This window comes from Neoarius graeffei, chromosome 22 (genome assembly GCF_027579695.1).
Source record: "Neoarius graeffei isolate fNeoGra1 chromosome 22, fNeoGra1.pri, whole genome shotgun sequence".
NCBI classification, from domain to species: Eukaryota; Metazoa; Chordata; class Actinopteri; order Siluriformes; family Ariidae; genus Neoarius; species Neoarius graeffei.
In genome coordinates, this window is record NC_083590.1 from 15505297 (window position 1) to 15521748 (window position 16452).

Genomic DNA, 16452 nt, shown 5'->3' on the forward strand with positions numbered 1-16452 from the left:
TGGTAGATCTGATTGGGTTAGGCCGCTGCAACATATCAGAGAGGTAATTGGGCCCTGTACCATTTAGAGATTTGTACACCAGCAGCAATGCTTTAAAGTCAATTCTGTAACTTACTGGAAGCCAGTGAAGGGACCTTAGAATTGGAGTAATGTGCTCTGTTCTTTTTGTTCGTGTGAGAACCCTCGCCGCTGCATTTTGAACCAGCTGAAGTCGTTTAATGGTCTTTTTTGGCAGGCCTGTGAAAAGGCCATTGCAGTAATCAACCCTACTAGAGATGAAGGCATGTATTAGTTTTTCCAGATCATGTTTTGACATAAGTCCTCTTAGTTTGGAAATGTTTTTTAGGTGATAAAATGCCGTTTTAGTGATTGCTTTCATGTGACTGTCAAAGTTTAGCTCACTGTCAATGAAAACACCAAGATTTTTAACCATTTCTTTAGTTTTAATCCCTTTTGTGTCAAGAATAGTGGTAATCCTGAGTCTTTCATCTTTTTTTCCAAATAGAATTACTTCTGTTTTATCTGTGTTCAGCTGAAGAAAATTTTGTGACATCCAGCTATTGATTTGATCGATACACTGGTAGAGACATTCAAGGGGGGCATAATCATTTGGTGATAGAGCAAAATAAATTTGGGTATCATCTGCATAGCAGTGATACAAAATTGAATTTTTATTGATAATTTGCCCAAGTGGGAGCATATAAAGGTTGAAAAGTAATGGTCCAAGAATCGACCCCTGGGGGACACCACAGGTCAAGGGCATTGACGTTGAGGAACAATTTCCCAGGGTAACAAAGAAGCTTCTATCTTTTAAGTATGATTTTAACCAATTGATAACTTTACCAGTCAATCCAACCCAGTGTTCAAGTCGATATAGCAGTATGTTGTGATCAACAGTATCAAAAGCTGCACTGAGGTCCAGTAATACCAGGACCGATGTTTTGCCTGCATCAGTATTAAGACGTATGTCATTTATAACTTTAATCAGCGCTGTTTCAGTGCTATGATTGGCACGAAATCCTGACTGAAAATTATCAAAACGGCTGTTTGATATCAAGAAGGCAGTTAATTGATTGAAGACAATTTTTTCCAGGATTTTCCCGATAAATGGTAGATTTGATATTGGCCTGTAATTATTTAACACTGAAGGATCCAGATTATTTTTTTTAAGAAGGGGCTTTACAACAGCTTTTTTTAGGGACACAGGAACAACACCAGTCTCCAAGGATGTATTTATGATTTGAAGCACATCTGTAATTATAAGATGAAGAACAGACTTAAAAAAGTTGGTGGGCAGAATGTCCAGTTCAGATGTTGAGGAACTGAGATTTTGTACAGTTTTTTCAAGAGTCTCATAATCAATTAAACAAAATTCTGACATTGTGTTAAAGTTATCTATCTGTGTCATTGGTGATTGCAGTTTTTCAATTTTTTGCAACTGAGATATATTATGAGAAATATTCTGCCGTATTTTATCAATTTTACCTTTGAAGAAGGATGCAAACTCATTGCATTTATTAACTGAGAGAAGTTCAGGTGCTAATTGTGGTGGGGGATTAGTTAGCTTCTCTACTGTTGAAAATAGCACACGGGCATTGTTCATATTCCTGCTGATGATATTGGAGAAGAAAGACTGTCTTGCTTTACGAATTTCATAATTATAATTACAAAGCATCTCTTTATGGATTTGATAATGGATGTGAAGTTTAGATTTGCGCCATTTTCTTTCAGTCTTTCTACATTCTCTCTTTAGCAGTTTAACAGCCGGGTACTGCTTCCATGGTGCTTTCTGCTTATCATTGATTCTTTTGATTTTGAATGGAGCAATATCATCCATAATTTGGGTCATATTTAAATTAAAAAATTCCAGTAAATCATCTACAGAGTCTGACATTTTGGTTGAGTTCTGAGAGAGAGCTTGCTTAAAAAGAGCACGTGTTGTCGTTTATGACTCTCCTGCCTATAGTCGTTGAGCTATTCTGAATGTGAGGAGACATAGAAACTTCAAAGAAAACACAGAAATGGTCAGATTAGGCCAGGTCAACAACAGTATAAGAAACAGTAAGACCCTTTGTGATGACGAGGTCAAGAGTATGACCACGAGAGTGGGTCGGTCCCTGTACATGTTGTACTAGGTTAAAGTTATCAATAATTGCAAATAGTTCTTTGGCATAAATGTTGTCAGTATTATCTACATGTAAGTTAAAATCCCCAGATATAATAAGACAATCAAACTCTAAGCAAATGACTGATAACAATTCACCAAACTCTTCAAGAAAGACTTTGGGTGAATGTCTCGGAGGCCTGTAAATAGTTAATAATAATATGTTAGGAGAGCATGTAACAAGTGCACATAAGTGTTCAAAGGACATAAAATCACCAAGTGAGGATTGTTTACATTGAAAAGAGACTTTGAAAATATTTGCGATCCCTCCACCTTTCCCTTGTCGGGTAACATTCAAAAAATTAAAATTTGGGGGAGCTGCTTCGATAAGGGTGGTAGCACTATTTGCTTGATCCAGCCAGGTTTCAGTTAGAAGCAAAAAATCAAGATTGTGTTTGCAAATAAGATCATTAATTAAAAATGACTTGTTTAAAAGTGATCTAATATTCAGAAGGGCTAGTTTTACAGTAATATTTGGTTGTGCACTCTGATGCTGTTTTAAAACAGGAAGGAGATTAAATTGGTTCACCCCCAGGGTTAAATGTGCTCTATGTTTTCTGTTTCTTATCAACACAGGAATAGTGTCAACATCGGATCCCTGCTTTTTTCTACATTCATTTGCAGGGACCCAGAGTACATCAAACAAGACTTTCTAAATGTTCCATTTGGTTTGAGGGTGAAAGGACTGGAGATGACATGTATCTTTTGGATGGTGAAAAAGATTTGTAGCCAGCTGAAAGTCCTGGACGAACACAATTTTGATGAACTGGGTACACTGCTTGTCGCGACAAATTTGGACTAGAAAAAGAGAGCGTAGCCATAGGAAGCAGTTTTTTCATGCTATTTGGGAAATCCATCCGAGGAGAAGTGGAGTCGTCTGTCCTTGAATGTTGGGAGGCCTGCAAGTCAGATGTTTGTGTGTCCTTGATGACGACTTGCAAAGATGATTGTTTAGGCTTTGTAACTGTCAGTCTGCGACATCTTATCAACTGTTTTCCTCGGTGCTGGCTGAGAAAAGATTGCAAGTTTGTAGTGGTCTGCTAAGACTTTGGCTCCAATCCAGCTGAGTTCAGTGCTATTTGGCTTGTAGAATTCTTTGCGATTCCAAAAAAGATTAAAATTGTCTATGAAATTCATACCAAATGAAGAACAAGTTTTTCCAAGCCAGGTGTTAAGACTGAAGAGTCGAGAAAAAGCAAAACTTCCTCTCGCTGGGAGTGGGCCACTGATAAAAGATTGAATTCCAGTCTTGTAGAGCTCAGAAAAAAGTTTTCTGAAATCATCTTGGACAAACAGCTGTTCTCTGAAAACATCGTTTGCTCCCACATGTACAACGATACGCTTAATCGTTTTATGCTCGGACATGAGTTTCAAAATGCTGTCTTTGGTGTCAGAGATGGATGCATTTGGAAGACAACAAATAATCATCTCATAACCTTTTAATTGTCTTACAGTGGAATCACCAAGAACAAGGGTTGTGGGATCAGGTGGTGTTACGAGCTGCTTTTTGCCTCTTCTCACAGCTCTTCGATCTTGGTGCGATCTCTTTTTACTATGTGTTTGTCCACTTGACAAATCCTCTTCCACATCCCTGAGGCATTCAAATTTGTTCTGAAGCTTTATGGGCTGTGGATTTTCCATAGGATTGTAGATCCTACTGTAATTTGTAGAACGAGCTGGTGTTGAAGTAATTACTCTTCTGTTTTTGTTTTTAGGCTTAGCACCCATCATTTGCCAGTTTTCAGTCCTCACATTTTGTACAGCTTGAGTTATGAATTCTTCCACTTGGTCTGCAATGTCCTCAGTCTGTCGGAGCGCAATCTCTGCATTCTCAGCCACTGTTTCTGTACTCCTTTCCTGAGATATCGCTTTTAATTCGTCCGTTTTTGGCAAAGCATTAATCTTTGATTCCAGAATAGAAATCCTCTGTTCTAATTCCATGCATTTTCTGCAGGATTTTTTGCTTCCTGGCATTTAAAAAAAAAAAAGTGGAAATTAAAATTAAATTTAAAAGCTTATAAAGATGAAGAAAAGAGAGAAAAAAAGTGGAAATTCAATGAGAAAGTAAAGTATAGAAATATAGATTAAGAAAGCAGGAGCAAAGCAAAGAAGCGTCCTACTCGCTTGAGTAGGAGGAGCAAAAAAATAAATAAAAAAACAAGTATGAATACAAGTACAAGTATGAATAGGTGGGCTTTAAAGCAGAAAAGGTTGAGAACCCCTGCTCTACAGGGCCTGGATCTTGATGCGTTTATTGCTGAGAGGGCAGGCCACCTATGGTGGACGGAGGGACAGCGTGAACAGTGCCCACAATTTGCAGAGGCTGCACAGGAAGCTGATGTAGATGAGGAGGACAGGTTGTTTAATTTCCTCCTGAATGCAACGGCAGACTGAATGATAAGACAGTACTGCAGTACACACTCCTGTTTTATAATGTTTTTAGTTTTATAATTCATCTTTGCAATATTGATGGTCATTGTGAGGCAAGACAAAGTGCGTTTTGTATCCGAAACTCGATATAAAAAGAAGTATTATGTACTCGTACCATGTGTAAGTCTTACATATATGATTTATGTTTCCTTTTTTCAGGACTTGTCTTGTTGCTCTGTTGCAGAAATACAACCCTGATTCCAAAAAAGTTGGGACAAAGTACAAATTGTAAATAAAAATGGAATGCAATAATTTACAAATCTCAAAAACTGATATTGTATTCACAATAGAACATAGACAACATATCAAATGTCAAAAGTGAGACATTTTGAAATTTCATGCCAAATATTGGCTCGTTTGAAATTCCATGACAGCAACACATCTCAAAAAAACTTGGGACAGGGGCAAGAAGAGGCTAGAAAAGTTAAAGGTACAAAAAAGGAACAGCTGGAGGACCAAATTGCAACTCATTAGGTCAATTGGCAATAGGTCATTAACATGGCTGGGTATAAAAAGAGCATCTTGGAGTGGCAGCGGCTCTCAGAAGTAAAGATGGGAAGAGGATCACCAATCCCCCTAATTCTGCGCCAACAAATAGTGGAGCAATATCAGAAAGGAGTTTGACAGTGTAAAATTGCAAAGAGTTTGAACATATCATCATCTACAGTGCATAATATCATCAAAAGATTCAGAGAATCTGGAAGAATCTCTGTGCGTAAGGGTCAAGGCCGGAAAACCATACTGGGTGCCCGTGATCTTCAGGCCCTTAGACGGCACTGCATCACATACAGGCATGATTCTATATTGGAAATCACAAAATGGGCTCAGGAATATTTCCAGAGAACATTATCTGTGAACACAGTTCACCATGCCATCCGCCGTTGCCAGCTAAAACTCTATAGTTCAAAGAAGAAGCCGTATTTAAACATGATCCAGAAGCGCAGACGTCTTTTCTGGGCCAAGGCTCTTTTAAAATGGACTGTGGCAAAGTGGAAAACTGTTCTGTGGTCAGACAAATCAAAATTTGAACTTCTATATGGAAATCAGGGACGCCGTGTCATTCGGACTAAAGAGGAGAAGGATGACCCAAGTTGTTATCAGCGCTCAGTTCAGAAGCCTGCATCTCTGATGGTATGGGGTTGCATTAGTGCGTGTGGCATGGGCATCTTACACATCTGGAAAGACACCATCAATGCTGAAAGGTATATCCAGGTTCTAGAGCAACATATGCTCCCATCCAGACGACGTCTCTTTCAGGGAAGACCTTGCATTTTCCAACATGACAATGCCAAACCACATACTGCATCAATTACAGCATCATGGCTGCGTAGAAGAAGGGTCCGGGTACTGAACTGGCCAGCCTGCAGTCCAGATCTTTCACCCATAGAAAACATTTGGCGTATCATAAAACGGAAGATACGACAAAAAAGACCTAAGGCAGTTGAGCAACTAGAATCCTACATTAGACAAGAATGGGTTAACGTTCCTATCCCTAAACTTGAGCAACTTGTCTCCTCAGTCCCCAGACGTTTACAGACTGTTGTAAAGAGAAAAGGGGATGTCTCACAGTGGTAAACATGGCCTTGTCCCAACTTTTTTGAGATGTGTTGTTGTCATGAAATTTAAAATCACCTAATTTTTCTCTTTAAATGATACATTTTCTCAGTTTAAACATTTGATATGTCATCTATGTTCTATTCTGAATAAAATATGGAATTTTGAAACTTCCACATCATTGCATTCCGTATTTATTTACAATTTGTACTTTGTCCCAACTTTTTTGGAATCGGGGTTGTAAATGTTTTTAAAAATAATTTATGTACTTTTTTGTCTAAATAACTCAATTATACCTCTAGAAAACATATCAGTGTTGCCATAAACTGTGTACTTGAAAACTTTTGCCAAAATACCGCAAAATTTGAGGGCAAAAGAAAATTCAAAGGGGGCAAAAATTTGAGGGCATTTGCTCTGCAGGGAAAAAGGTGACAAGAGTAAATGTTGAGGCCTGTTATGACCTGATAAAAGGTTTTATTCAAGTGGTGAAAACAGACTTTCACAGAGAACTGATTAGAAACACCATTCTTATTTACTTTTATTACATCATATGATTTTATGACATGATAATTATTCTTTTGTTTTAATATCCTGATATCGTTTATAAATTAAAATTTTTGTTCCGTTGACCTTCACAGCTTTTCTTCTGTCTGCTGTTCTCTGTTCAGCTTCAGCTGCTGATGGTTTAATATCACACACAACAGAGGAGAGAAACTCAATATAACACTCAGTATTATCATTATTAATTACACTGTTAATGAGAATAAACAGGTGATATTAAATCCTCATGACATTCTGAATAATAACATTAATTTTACAGTCATCATCTTTAAAGTAAGAATTAAACCAAGATGAAAATCTGTTGATGAAGTGTGTGTCATTGTGTCTCTGCAGGTTGTGTGGTTGTGGTGTCTCAGATGAAGGCTGTGCTGCTCTGAGTTCAGCTCTGAGATCAAACCCCTCACACCTGAGACAACTGAATCTGACTAATAATAATCTGGGAGACTCAGGAGTGAAGTGTCTCTGTGCTGTACTGGAGAATCCTCACTGTAAAGTGGAGACACTGGATCTGACTGGGAATAAACTAGAAAACTCAGGAGTGAAGCGTCTCTGTGCTGTACTGGAGAATCCTCACTGTAAAGTGGAGACACTGAGGTAAGATCATCTCTCTGAGAGTCACAATATCTCACTAAATCAGCAGTTAATAGTTGTTTACAGTGTTGTTTATCAATTAAATTTTTCTGTAAAAGTAAAACATGTGGGTGGCATGGTGGTGTAGTGTTTAGCACTGTCGCCTCACAGCAAGAAGGTTCTGTGTTTGAACCCAGTGGCTGACGAGGGCCTTTCTGTGCGGAGTTTGCATGTTCTCCCCGTGTCTGTGTGGGTTTCCTCCAGGTGCTCCGGTTTCCCCCACAGTCCAAAGACATGCAGGTTTGGATAATTGGTGGTTCTAAATTGACCGTAGGTGTGAATGTGAGTGTGAATGGTTGTTTGTGTCTGTCAGTCCTGTGGTGACCTGGTGAATTGTCCAGGGTGAACCCCGCCTCTCGCCCATAGTCAACTGGGATAGGATCCAGCTTGTGTGAGACCCTGTACAGCAGGGGTCATCAAACTCCGGCCCGCGGGCCAACTCCGGCCCGCCACCCCCCTTTGACCGGCCCCCCAGCCCCTCTGTCCCCCACCACTTGAACAGGCCCTATGAGGCAATCCCCAAAAGTGGTCATGGCCTATTTTTTTTAAATTGCTTTTTGGCAAATAATAACATGTCTGCATCTTGTATTTTGTTGATTTTATCAATTAAAATTGATATTTAGTTATAAAATGAACTATTCATATTTTCCGAATTTTCGTCATATGCTCGCGATCAAGCAGTGACGGGCAGCGCACGCACAGAGAACTGTCAGTGTTCAGGACAGCAAAATGGCTAGCAGTCAGCAAAAAGCTGACAGAGTGCAAAGTTTTAAAGAACAGTGGACCACCGATTATTTTTTCGTTCAGTGTAAGGACCGTGCAGTTTGTCTTGTATGTAAAGAAAGTGTGTCGGTTTTTAAAGAACATAATCTGCGTCGTCACTACGAAACCCGCCACAGAGTATGCTAGTTTGCGAGGGCAAACAAGAGAAGACAGGATTCGGAGGATGAAATGCGGACTGGCTGCACAACAGAATGTATTCCTTCGCCAAACCCAGATCAACCATGCTGTTGTCCGAGCTAGCTATAAGGTAGCTCACCTACTAGCTACCCATGGAAAGCCGTTTACTGATGGGGACTTTGTTAAAGTATGCATGCTTGCTGTGGCCGAGGAGGCGTGTCCAGACAAGAAGGATGTGCTCAACGCGGTGAGTCTCTCCGCACCTACTATGACCAGGCGAACCGAAGATTTGGGGGACAACGGGTCTGACCAGCTGAGTGAGAAAGCATCAGAATTCGAGTTTTTTGCTTTGGCCATGGATGAGAGCAATGACGTGCAGGACACAGCACAACTGCTGTGATCTATTGCTCATATATTATTATAATTTCACTGTTTTTTTTCAAATGTATTTATTTTATAGGCCTATTTATTTGACCTTTTATTAAGTGCTGCACACAATTATTATTACTATTATTAATAATATCAACAGGCCTACCTACAGTTTATAATTTTCCACTCACTTTTGCCAGTGTCAATCACCTCAACTAGGCAGATGTTTCTTACCTTGACAGCTTTGATGTTATTTTTATTAGAAAATAAATAAATGGAATATCTGTGGTATTTCAAATTAAAACAAAGCGTGAAGACTCGATTACTACTTTTGCAAATCACTAGTAAAGCTAAACAAATATGTGCCAGGAATCAAGTGTGGATATAGTAGTGTGGATATAGTAGTGGGGATGGCTGTGCCAGGCTAGTAATCTCTACTACACAATGAGGCCTGCTGGTGGTCATATTTGTCTGGGTCATACAATTCTGTTATATAGCTGACCCAACCCCGGCCCCCCGTCACAGTCAGGAACGACAGTGTGGCCCCCAGAGAAAAAAGTTTGGTGACCCCTGCTGTACAGGATAATGGATGGATACAGATAATGGATGGATGTAAAACATGTATGTACTCGTATCCCATGTGTCAGTGATGACGTGCGCAGCAGAAAACTCAACTCTGAACAGCTCAAACTGTGAATTACTGTTACAGCATTTCAGTGTATTGTTGACTCGGAGTTTGTATTTTGTCATTTATGAAAAAGAAATGGTGCAGTGAAAGATTTGAGGACCTGTTTGATAATTTGTGTGAGTTTATTATGTATTATTTTATTTCCTTCAGGATCAGTTGTGATACAATTAAAGGGGGAAGCGCTGAAGCTCTGGTCTCAGTGCTCAACTCAGAAACCTCCAGTCTGAGAGAACTGCATCTGACTGTGAAGACACTGGATCTGTCTGGCAATAAACTAGAAGACTCAGGAGTGAAGTGTCTCTGTGCTCTACTGGAGAATCCTCACTGTAAAGTGGAGACACTGGATCTGTCTGGGAATAAACTAGAAGACTCAGGAGTGAAGCGTCTCTGTGCTGTACTGGAGAATCCTCACTGTAAAGTGGAGACACTGGTGTAAGATCATCTCTCTGAGAGTCACAATAACTCACTAAAGCAGCAGTTAATAATTGTATACAGTGTTGTTTATCAATTAAAATTTGCTGTAAAAGTAAAGCATGCAGAACAAATATATTAGTCATGAAGTAATAATTTTTCCTCAATCACTTTTACTTTAAAGAAATAATTGTCTTTACAGTTAAATATGTGAGCATTAAAAATCCAGTCAACAGAGATAAATTCTACAAAACCTGACTCTTCACTTAAACCTTTAAATTATTGACTTTTTGCTGAATCATTTGCACCTCGAGTAAACTTAATGTCAGTAACAGTGGTAATGTTTGAGTCATTATTAATAATAGCTTGTGATTGGTGAAGAGAATAGAGACAGTCCAACATGAGAGACATCATCTTCACAACCACTATTACACCAAGATGAAAATCTGTTGATGAAGTGTGTGTCATTGTGTCTCTGCAGGTTGTGGCGTTGTGGTGTCTCAGATGAAGGCTGTGCTGCTCTGAGTTCAGCTCTGAGATCAAACCCCTCACATCTGAGACAACTGGATCTGACTAATAATAATCTGGGAGACTCAGGAGTGAAGCGTCTCTGTGCTGTACTGAGGAATCCTCACTGTAAACTGGAGAAACTGGGGTAAGATCATCTCTCTGAGAGTCACATGACCTGCTCCTCAGTAAGACACATTCTCTAATAGTGAGACTGAAGCAGAGGTTTTAGGTTCATCATCAATGTCCTGAGGAGGAAGATTATTTCTTTTCACTGCACACTGATGATTTGTCACAGAGTCTTTGGGTCAGATGGACGTATGTGAGAAGCTGCAGCACAAAACGGGTCTTGATCCGACTGCAGTGTGTCTGAATTTTTTTTTTTAATTAATTAAAATGAATAATCATCAGATGAAAAAAAAAAAAAAGGTTTCCAACTGACCATGTCAGATTTGCTTCATATTTTTGAATAAAGTCACTATTCCCAATAAATAGTGTAAAATTCCAGGCTTGTATCTGCATTAGTTTCTGAGATATCGAGGCTTTTAACAGGCAGCGTGGCTCGAATTGTGCTGTAAAAACAAGTGCAACAGAAAAACATTACAAAGTCCCATTGATTTTGTTGGTGGGGAATAAAATAAACACAACAAACCAACAAATAGAATTTTGGGTTTTTATCTGATAGATTTTATACAAGGCTTTTTAGGTTTATGATACAAAATTGAATGAACTGAAAAGATTATACAGTGGTGCTCTCTACTTCTTATGGTGATGATACACGGGGCAACTTTTTGGGCAATGTTGCCGAGCAATGTTGCTGGCAACGGGCAAGTACGTGAGACACAGGGCAACTTTTCAGGGCAACTAACAATGGGCAACAATAGTTAGCAACGGCAGTTTACAGTTAGCTAAAAAAAATCGATGTCTTAATTTTTGCTGTGACCATTTAATCAAGCTGTCTGTTGTTTTTTAGAGCTTTGGTGAGGTAAATTCCTCCATATAGAATATTAAAATAACTTACCGGCGTAAAAACAGATGAGGGGTCTCTCCATCTCTTCACTCCACTGACACTGAGCGGCCGCCATATTTGTTTGAAATTTCTGATCCGAACCTCACCGGAGGTCACATGACTCGATACTCGCGTTCTGATTGGCTTATCTCAAAAAGTTGCCAGAGATTATCAAAACCATTCAGAAAGAAACAGTGTTGCCCAATCTCAATAGAAAAGAGTCAAAACGCAATTGCCCAGCAACATTGCCCGGCAACATTGCCCAAAAAGTTGCCCCGTGTATCATCACCCTTAGAGTAGTCTTAGGACCAAATGAAATAAAGTTTACCTCTATTCTTGCGCACTATGTAGTCTCGTCTCGTCTTCTTCCGCTTATCCGGGACCGGGTCGCGGAGGCAGCAGTCTAAGCATGGAAGCCCAAACTTCTCTTTCCCCAGACACCTCGGCCAGCTCCTCGGGAAGAACACCGAGGCGTTCCCAGGCCAGCCGAGAGACATAGTCCCTCCAGCGTGTCCTGGGTCTTCCCCGGGGCCTCCTCCTGGGGGGACATGCCTGGAACACCTCCCCAGGGAGGCGTCCAGGAGGCATCCGAAAAAGATGCCCGAGCCACCTCAGCTGGTTCCTCTCGATGTGGAGGAGCAGCGGCTCTACTCCGAGCTCCTCCCGAGTGACTGTGCTTCTCACCCTATCTCTAAGGGAGCGCCCAGCCACCCTGCGAAGGAAACTCATTTCAGCCGCTTGTATCCGCGATCTTGTTCTTTCTGTCATTACCCAAAGCTCATGACCATAGGTGAGAGTCGGAACGTAGATCGACCGGTAAATTGAGAGCTTCGCCTTTTGGCTCAGCTCCTTCTTCACCACGACGGACCGGTAAAGCGACCGCATCACTGCGGAGGCTGCACTGATCCGCCTGTCGATCTCACGCTCCATCCTTCCCTCACTCGTGAACAAGATCCCGAGATACTTAAACTCCTCCACTTGAGGCAGGACTTCTCCACCAACCTGGAGAGGGCAAGCCACCCTTTTCCGGTCGAGAACCATGGCCTCGGACTTGGAGGTGCTGATTCTCATCCCAGCCGCTTCACACTCGACTGCAAACCGCCCCAATGCATGCTGAAGGTCCTGGTTTGAAGAAGCCAACAGGACAACATCATCCGCAAAAAGCAGAGATGAAATCCTGTGGTTCCCAAACAGGATTCCTTCCGGCCCCTGGCTGCGCCTAGAAATTCTGTCCATAAAAATTATGAACAGAACCGGTGACAAAGGGCAGCCCTGCTGGAGTCCAACATGCACTGGGAACAGGTTTGACTTACTGCCGGCAATGCGAACCAGACTCCTGCTCCGTTCGTACAGGGACCGGACAGCCCTTAGCAAAGAGCCCCGAACCCCATACTCCCGAAGCACCCCCCACAGAATACCACGGGGGACACGGTCGAATGCCTTCTCCAGATCCACAAAGCACATGTGGACTGGTTGGGCAAACTCCCATGAACCCTCGAGCACCCTATGAAGGGTATAGAGCTGGTCCAGTGTTCCGCGACCAGGACGAAAACCGCATTGTTCCTCCTGGATCCGAGGTTCAACTATTGGTCGAATTCTCCTCTCCAGTACCCTGGAATAAACTTTCCCTGGGAGGCTGAGAAGTGTGATTCCCCTATAATTGGAGCACACTCTCCGGTCCCCTTTCTTAAAAAGAGGGACCACCACCCCAGTCTGCCACTCCAGAGGCACTGTCCCTGACCGCCACGCGATGTTGCAGAGGCGTGTCAACCAAGGCAGCCCCACAACATCCAGAGACTTGAGATACTCAGGGCGGATCTCATCCACCCCCGGTGCCTTGCCACCGAGGAGCTTGCAAACCACCTCAGTGACTTCGGCTTGGGTAATGGACGAGTCCACCTCTGAGTCATCAGGCTCAGTCTCCTCAGTGGAAGACATGATGGTGGGATTGAGGAGATCCTCAAAGTATTCCTTCCACCGCCCGACAATGTCCCCAGTCGAGGTCAACAGCTCCCCACCCGCACTGTAACAGTGTTGGCAGAGTACTGCTTCCCCCTCCTGAGGCGCCGGACGGTTTGCCAGAATTTCTTCGAGGCCGACCGATAGTCCTTCTCCATGGCCTCCCCGAACTCCTCCCAGTTCTGAGTTTTTGCCTCCGCAACTGCCCGAGCTGCAGCACGCCTGGCCTGCCGATACCCGTCGGCTGCCTCAGGAGTCCTGGAGGTCAACATGGCCCGATAGGACTCCTTCAGCTTGACGGCATCCCTTACTTCCGGTGTCCACCACCGGGTTCGGGGATTGCCGCCACGACAGGCACCGGAGACCTTGCGGCCACAGCTCCGAACAGCTGCGTCCACAATGGAGGTAGAGAACATGGTCCACTCAGACTCAATGTCCCCCGCCTCCCTCGGAAGCTGGGAAAAGCTCTCCCGGAGGTGGGAGTTAAAGACCTCCCCAACAGAGTGCTCGGCCAGACGTTCCCAGCAGACCCTCACCATACGTTTGGGTCTGCCAGGTCTGTCCAGCTTCCTCCTCCGCCAGCGGATCCAACTCACCACCAGGTGGTGATCAGTTGACAGCTCAGCCCCTCTCTTCACCCGAGTGTCCAAGACATAGGGCCGGAGATCAGATGAAACGACTACAAAGTCGATCATCGACCTCCGACCTAAGGTGTCCTGGTGCCACGTGCACTTATGGACACCCCTATGCTCGAACATGGTGTTCGTTATGGACAAACCGTGACTAGCACAGAATTCCAATAACAAAACACCACTCGGGTTCAGATCAGGGAGGCCGTTCCACTCAACCACGCCCCTCCAGGTGTCACTGTCGTCGCCCACGTGAGCATTGAAGTCCCCCAGTAGCACAATGGAGTCCCCAGTCTGAGCACCCCTCAGTACCTCTTCCAGGGACTCCAAGAAGGCCGGATACTCTATACTGCTATTTGGCCCGTAGGCACAAACAACAGCAAGAGCCCTCTCCCCAATCCGAAGGCGCAGAGAGGCGACCCTCTCATTCACTGGGGTAAACTCCAACACATGGCAGCTGAGCTGGGGAGCTATAAGCAAGCCCACACCAGCCCGCCGCCGCTCACCACAGGCGACTCCAGAGAAGTGGAAAGTCCAGCCCCTCTCGAGGAGCTGGGTTCCAGAGCCCAAGCTGTGCGTGGAGGTGAGCCCGACTATCTCTAGCCGGTACCTCTCAACCTCCCGCACAAGCTCAGGCTCTTTCCCCCCCCAGCGAAGTGACATTCCATGTCCCAACAGCCAGCCGCTGTGTCCGGGGATCAGGTCGTCGAGGCCCCTGCCTTCGACTGCCACCCAATCCACACTGCACCAAACCCCTACTGCTACCTCTGTGGGTGGTGAACCCACAGGAGGTCGGGCCCACGTCACCTCTTCGGGCTGAGCCCAGCCGGGCCCCATGGGCAAAGGCCCGGCCACCAAGCGCTCACATACGAGCCCCAACCCCAGGCCTGGCTCCAGGGTGGGGCCCCGGCTGCGTCCTACCGGGCGACGTCACGGTCCTGGATTTTTTCTCCATAGGGGGTTTTTGGTGAACTGCTCTTGGTCTGGCCTGTCACCTAGGACCTGTCTGCCTTGGGAAACCCTAACAGGGGCATAATGCCCCCGACAACATAGCTCCTAGTATCATTCAAGCACACAAACCCCTCCACCACAATAAGGTGGCAGTTCTAGGAGGGGCACTATGTAGTACTGAAAACAATTATCACCATATGTTTATACTTTACCAATAACAGTGCTGATACAAAATGAAAATCAGACCACCATCCAAAACCAAGCGCAGGAGGTTAACATCGAAAAGACCAAAAAAACCAAAAAACAAAATCTATACTGCGGCGAGTTCCCTGCCAAAAGCAGTTAAGATTTCAAAAACAAAAATAATAATAATACCATGTGAGTTTAAATTATACATGCAAAACGGTAGCGGTGATACTAAAATAACAAACAAATCACAAAGACCATATTAATACACCACATACAATCCCACCTTTCCCTTGTCTAGTTGTAATCTCATGTTCACCACTGAGAGTAATACTTACTGCACAGGCTATTGCATGGCATGCACGTTCTCTACACCTCAATACTTTAGTCTAAAAAAAAAATAAAGACACGCTATTACAATGACAAATACATGTCAAAAACTGAGTGTGGGTATGACAAGTTAATAGCCAGTATGTATATAAACAAAAACTGCAAATGAGCTTTACCCTGACTGCATGTACACTCGGCTAGCTAATTGAGCACGTTGGTAAATCATTCGCCATCCATACACATCCTTCGAAAGACAATTCTGATTTACGCTTCTGTCATCATTAAAGACATAAAACACACTACTGCACCATTTCTTTAGGCAAATACGTCGACTTACAAGGAATATTAGAGTGCATTTGCCTCCATTCCAACAGCGGTGTCTTGGTCAGGTTTCGCGGCTTCGTTTGTCTCTGTCCACTCCCATAACTCATCTCTCCTTACTACAAAATTACGTCATTGTAGTTCTGCGTCTCTTAAAGGAGTCATCAACCATTGAGACTAGCACAGGACATTATGTATAGAAACATGCCAATATCTTGACCCGGTTACACATTATTATTTTTAACTTTTCTTTCTGGTTGCATGAAATTTTTAGGGATAGTGTGGATTGTCGAGCTTCAAAGTTATTTATTTTTTTTCAACCTCATCCCCGGACCCGGGCAGCACGGTGGTGTAGTGGTTAGCGCTGTCGCCTCACAGCAAGAAGGTCCGGGTTCGAGCCCCGTGGCCGGCGAGGGCCTTTCTGTGTGGAGTTTGCATGTTCTCCCCGTGTCCGCGTGGGTTTCATCCGGGTGCTCCGGTTTCCCCCACAGTCCAAAGACATGCAGGTTAGGTTAACTGGTGACTCTAATGCCGCTTTTCCACTACAAACGCGGCTGAGCCGTGCCGTGCCGAGTCGAGCTGAGTGGGGATGTTGGAGTTGCATTTCGACTACAACCGCGCTGAACTGTGCTGGCTGGAAGTGGGTGGACACATTGGGTGGAGTTAGCGAAAGTGGGTGGACGTCATGTGATGTCGTTAAGCAGCGCAAACAGTGACATCAGTGACAGTGGCGGAACAAGTCAGAGCCGGGCCGGGGGCGGGGCAAATGATCGGGCCCTTTATTAAAGCTTATCATAACATCATTTTAGGCTACAAAATGTCCGCAACTGCGGTGTTTACCAATTTCAACACT

The 16452-nt window shown here is 43.5% G+C and overlaps 1 protein-coding gene across 1 annotated transcript in view; it reads left to right on the top strand.

Annotated features, from left to right (window-relative positions):
- The window catches only part of LOC132870701 (NACHT, LRR and PYD domains-containing protein 3-like), a 129851-nt gene that overhangs the window by 39366 nt on the left and 74033 nt on the right, over positions 1-16452 (top strand). Inside the window, exons 9-11 of the mRNA XM_060904501.1 lie at positions 7043-7303; positions 9447-9728; positions 10189-10362. Coding sequence (XP_060760484.1) covers positions 7043-7303; positions 9447-9728; positions 10189-10362 — 717 coding nt within the window. The remainder of the gene's footprint in view (positions 1-7042; positions 7304-9446; positions 9729-10188; positions 10363-16452) is intronic.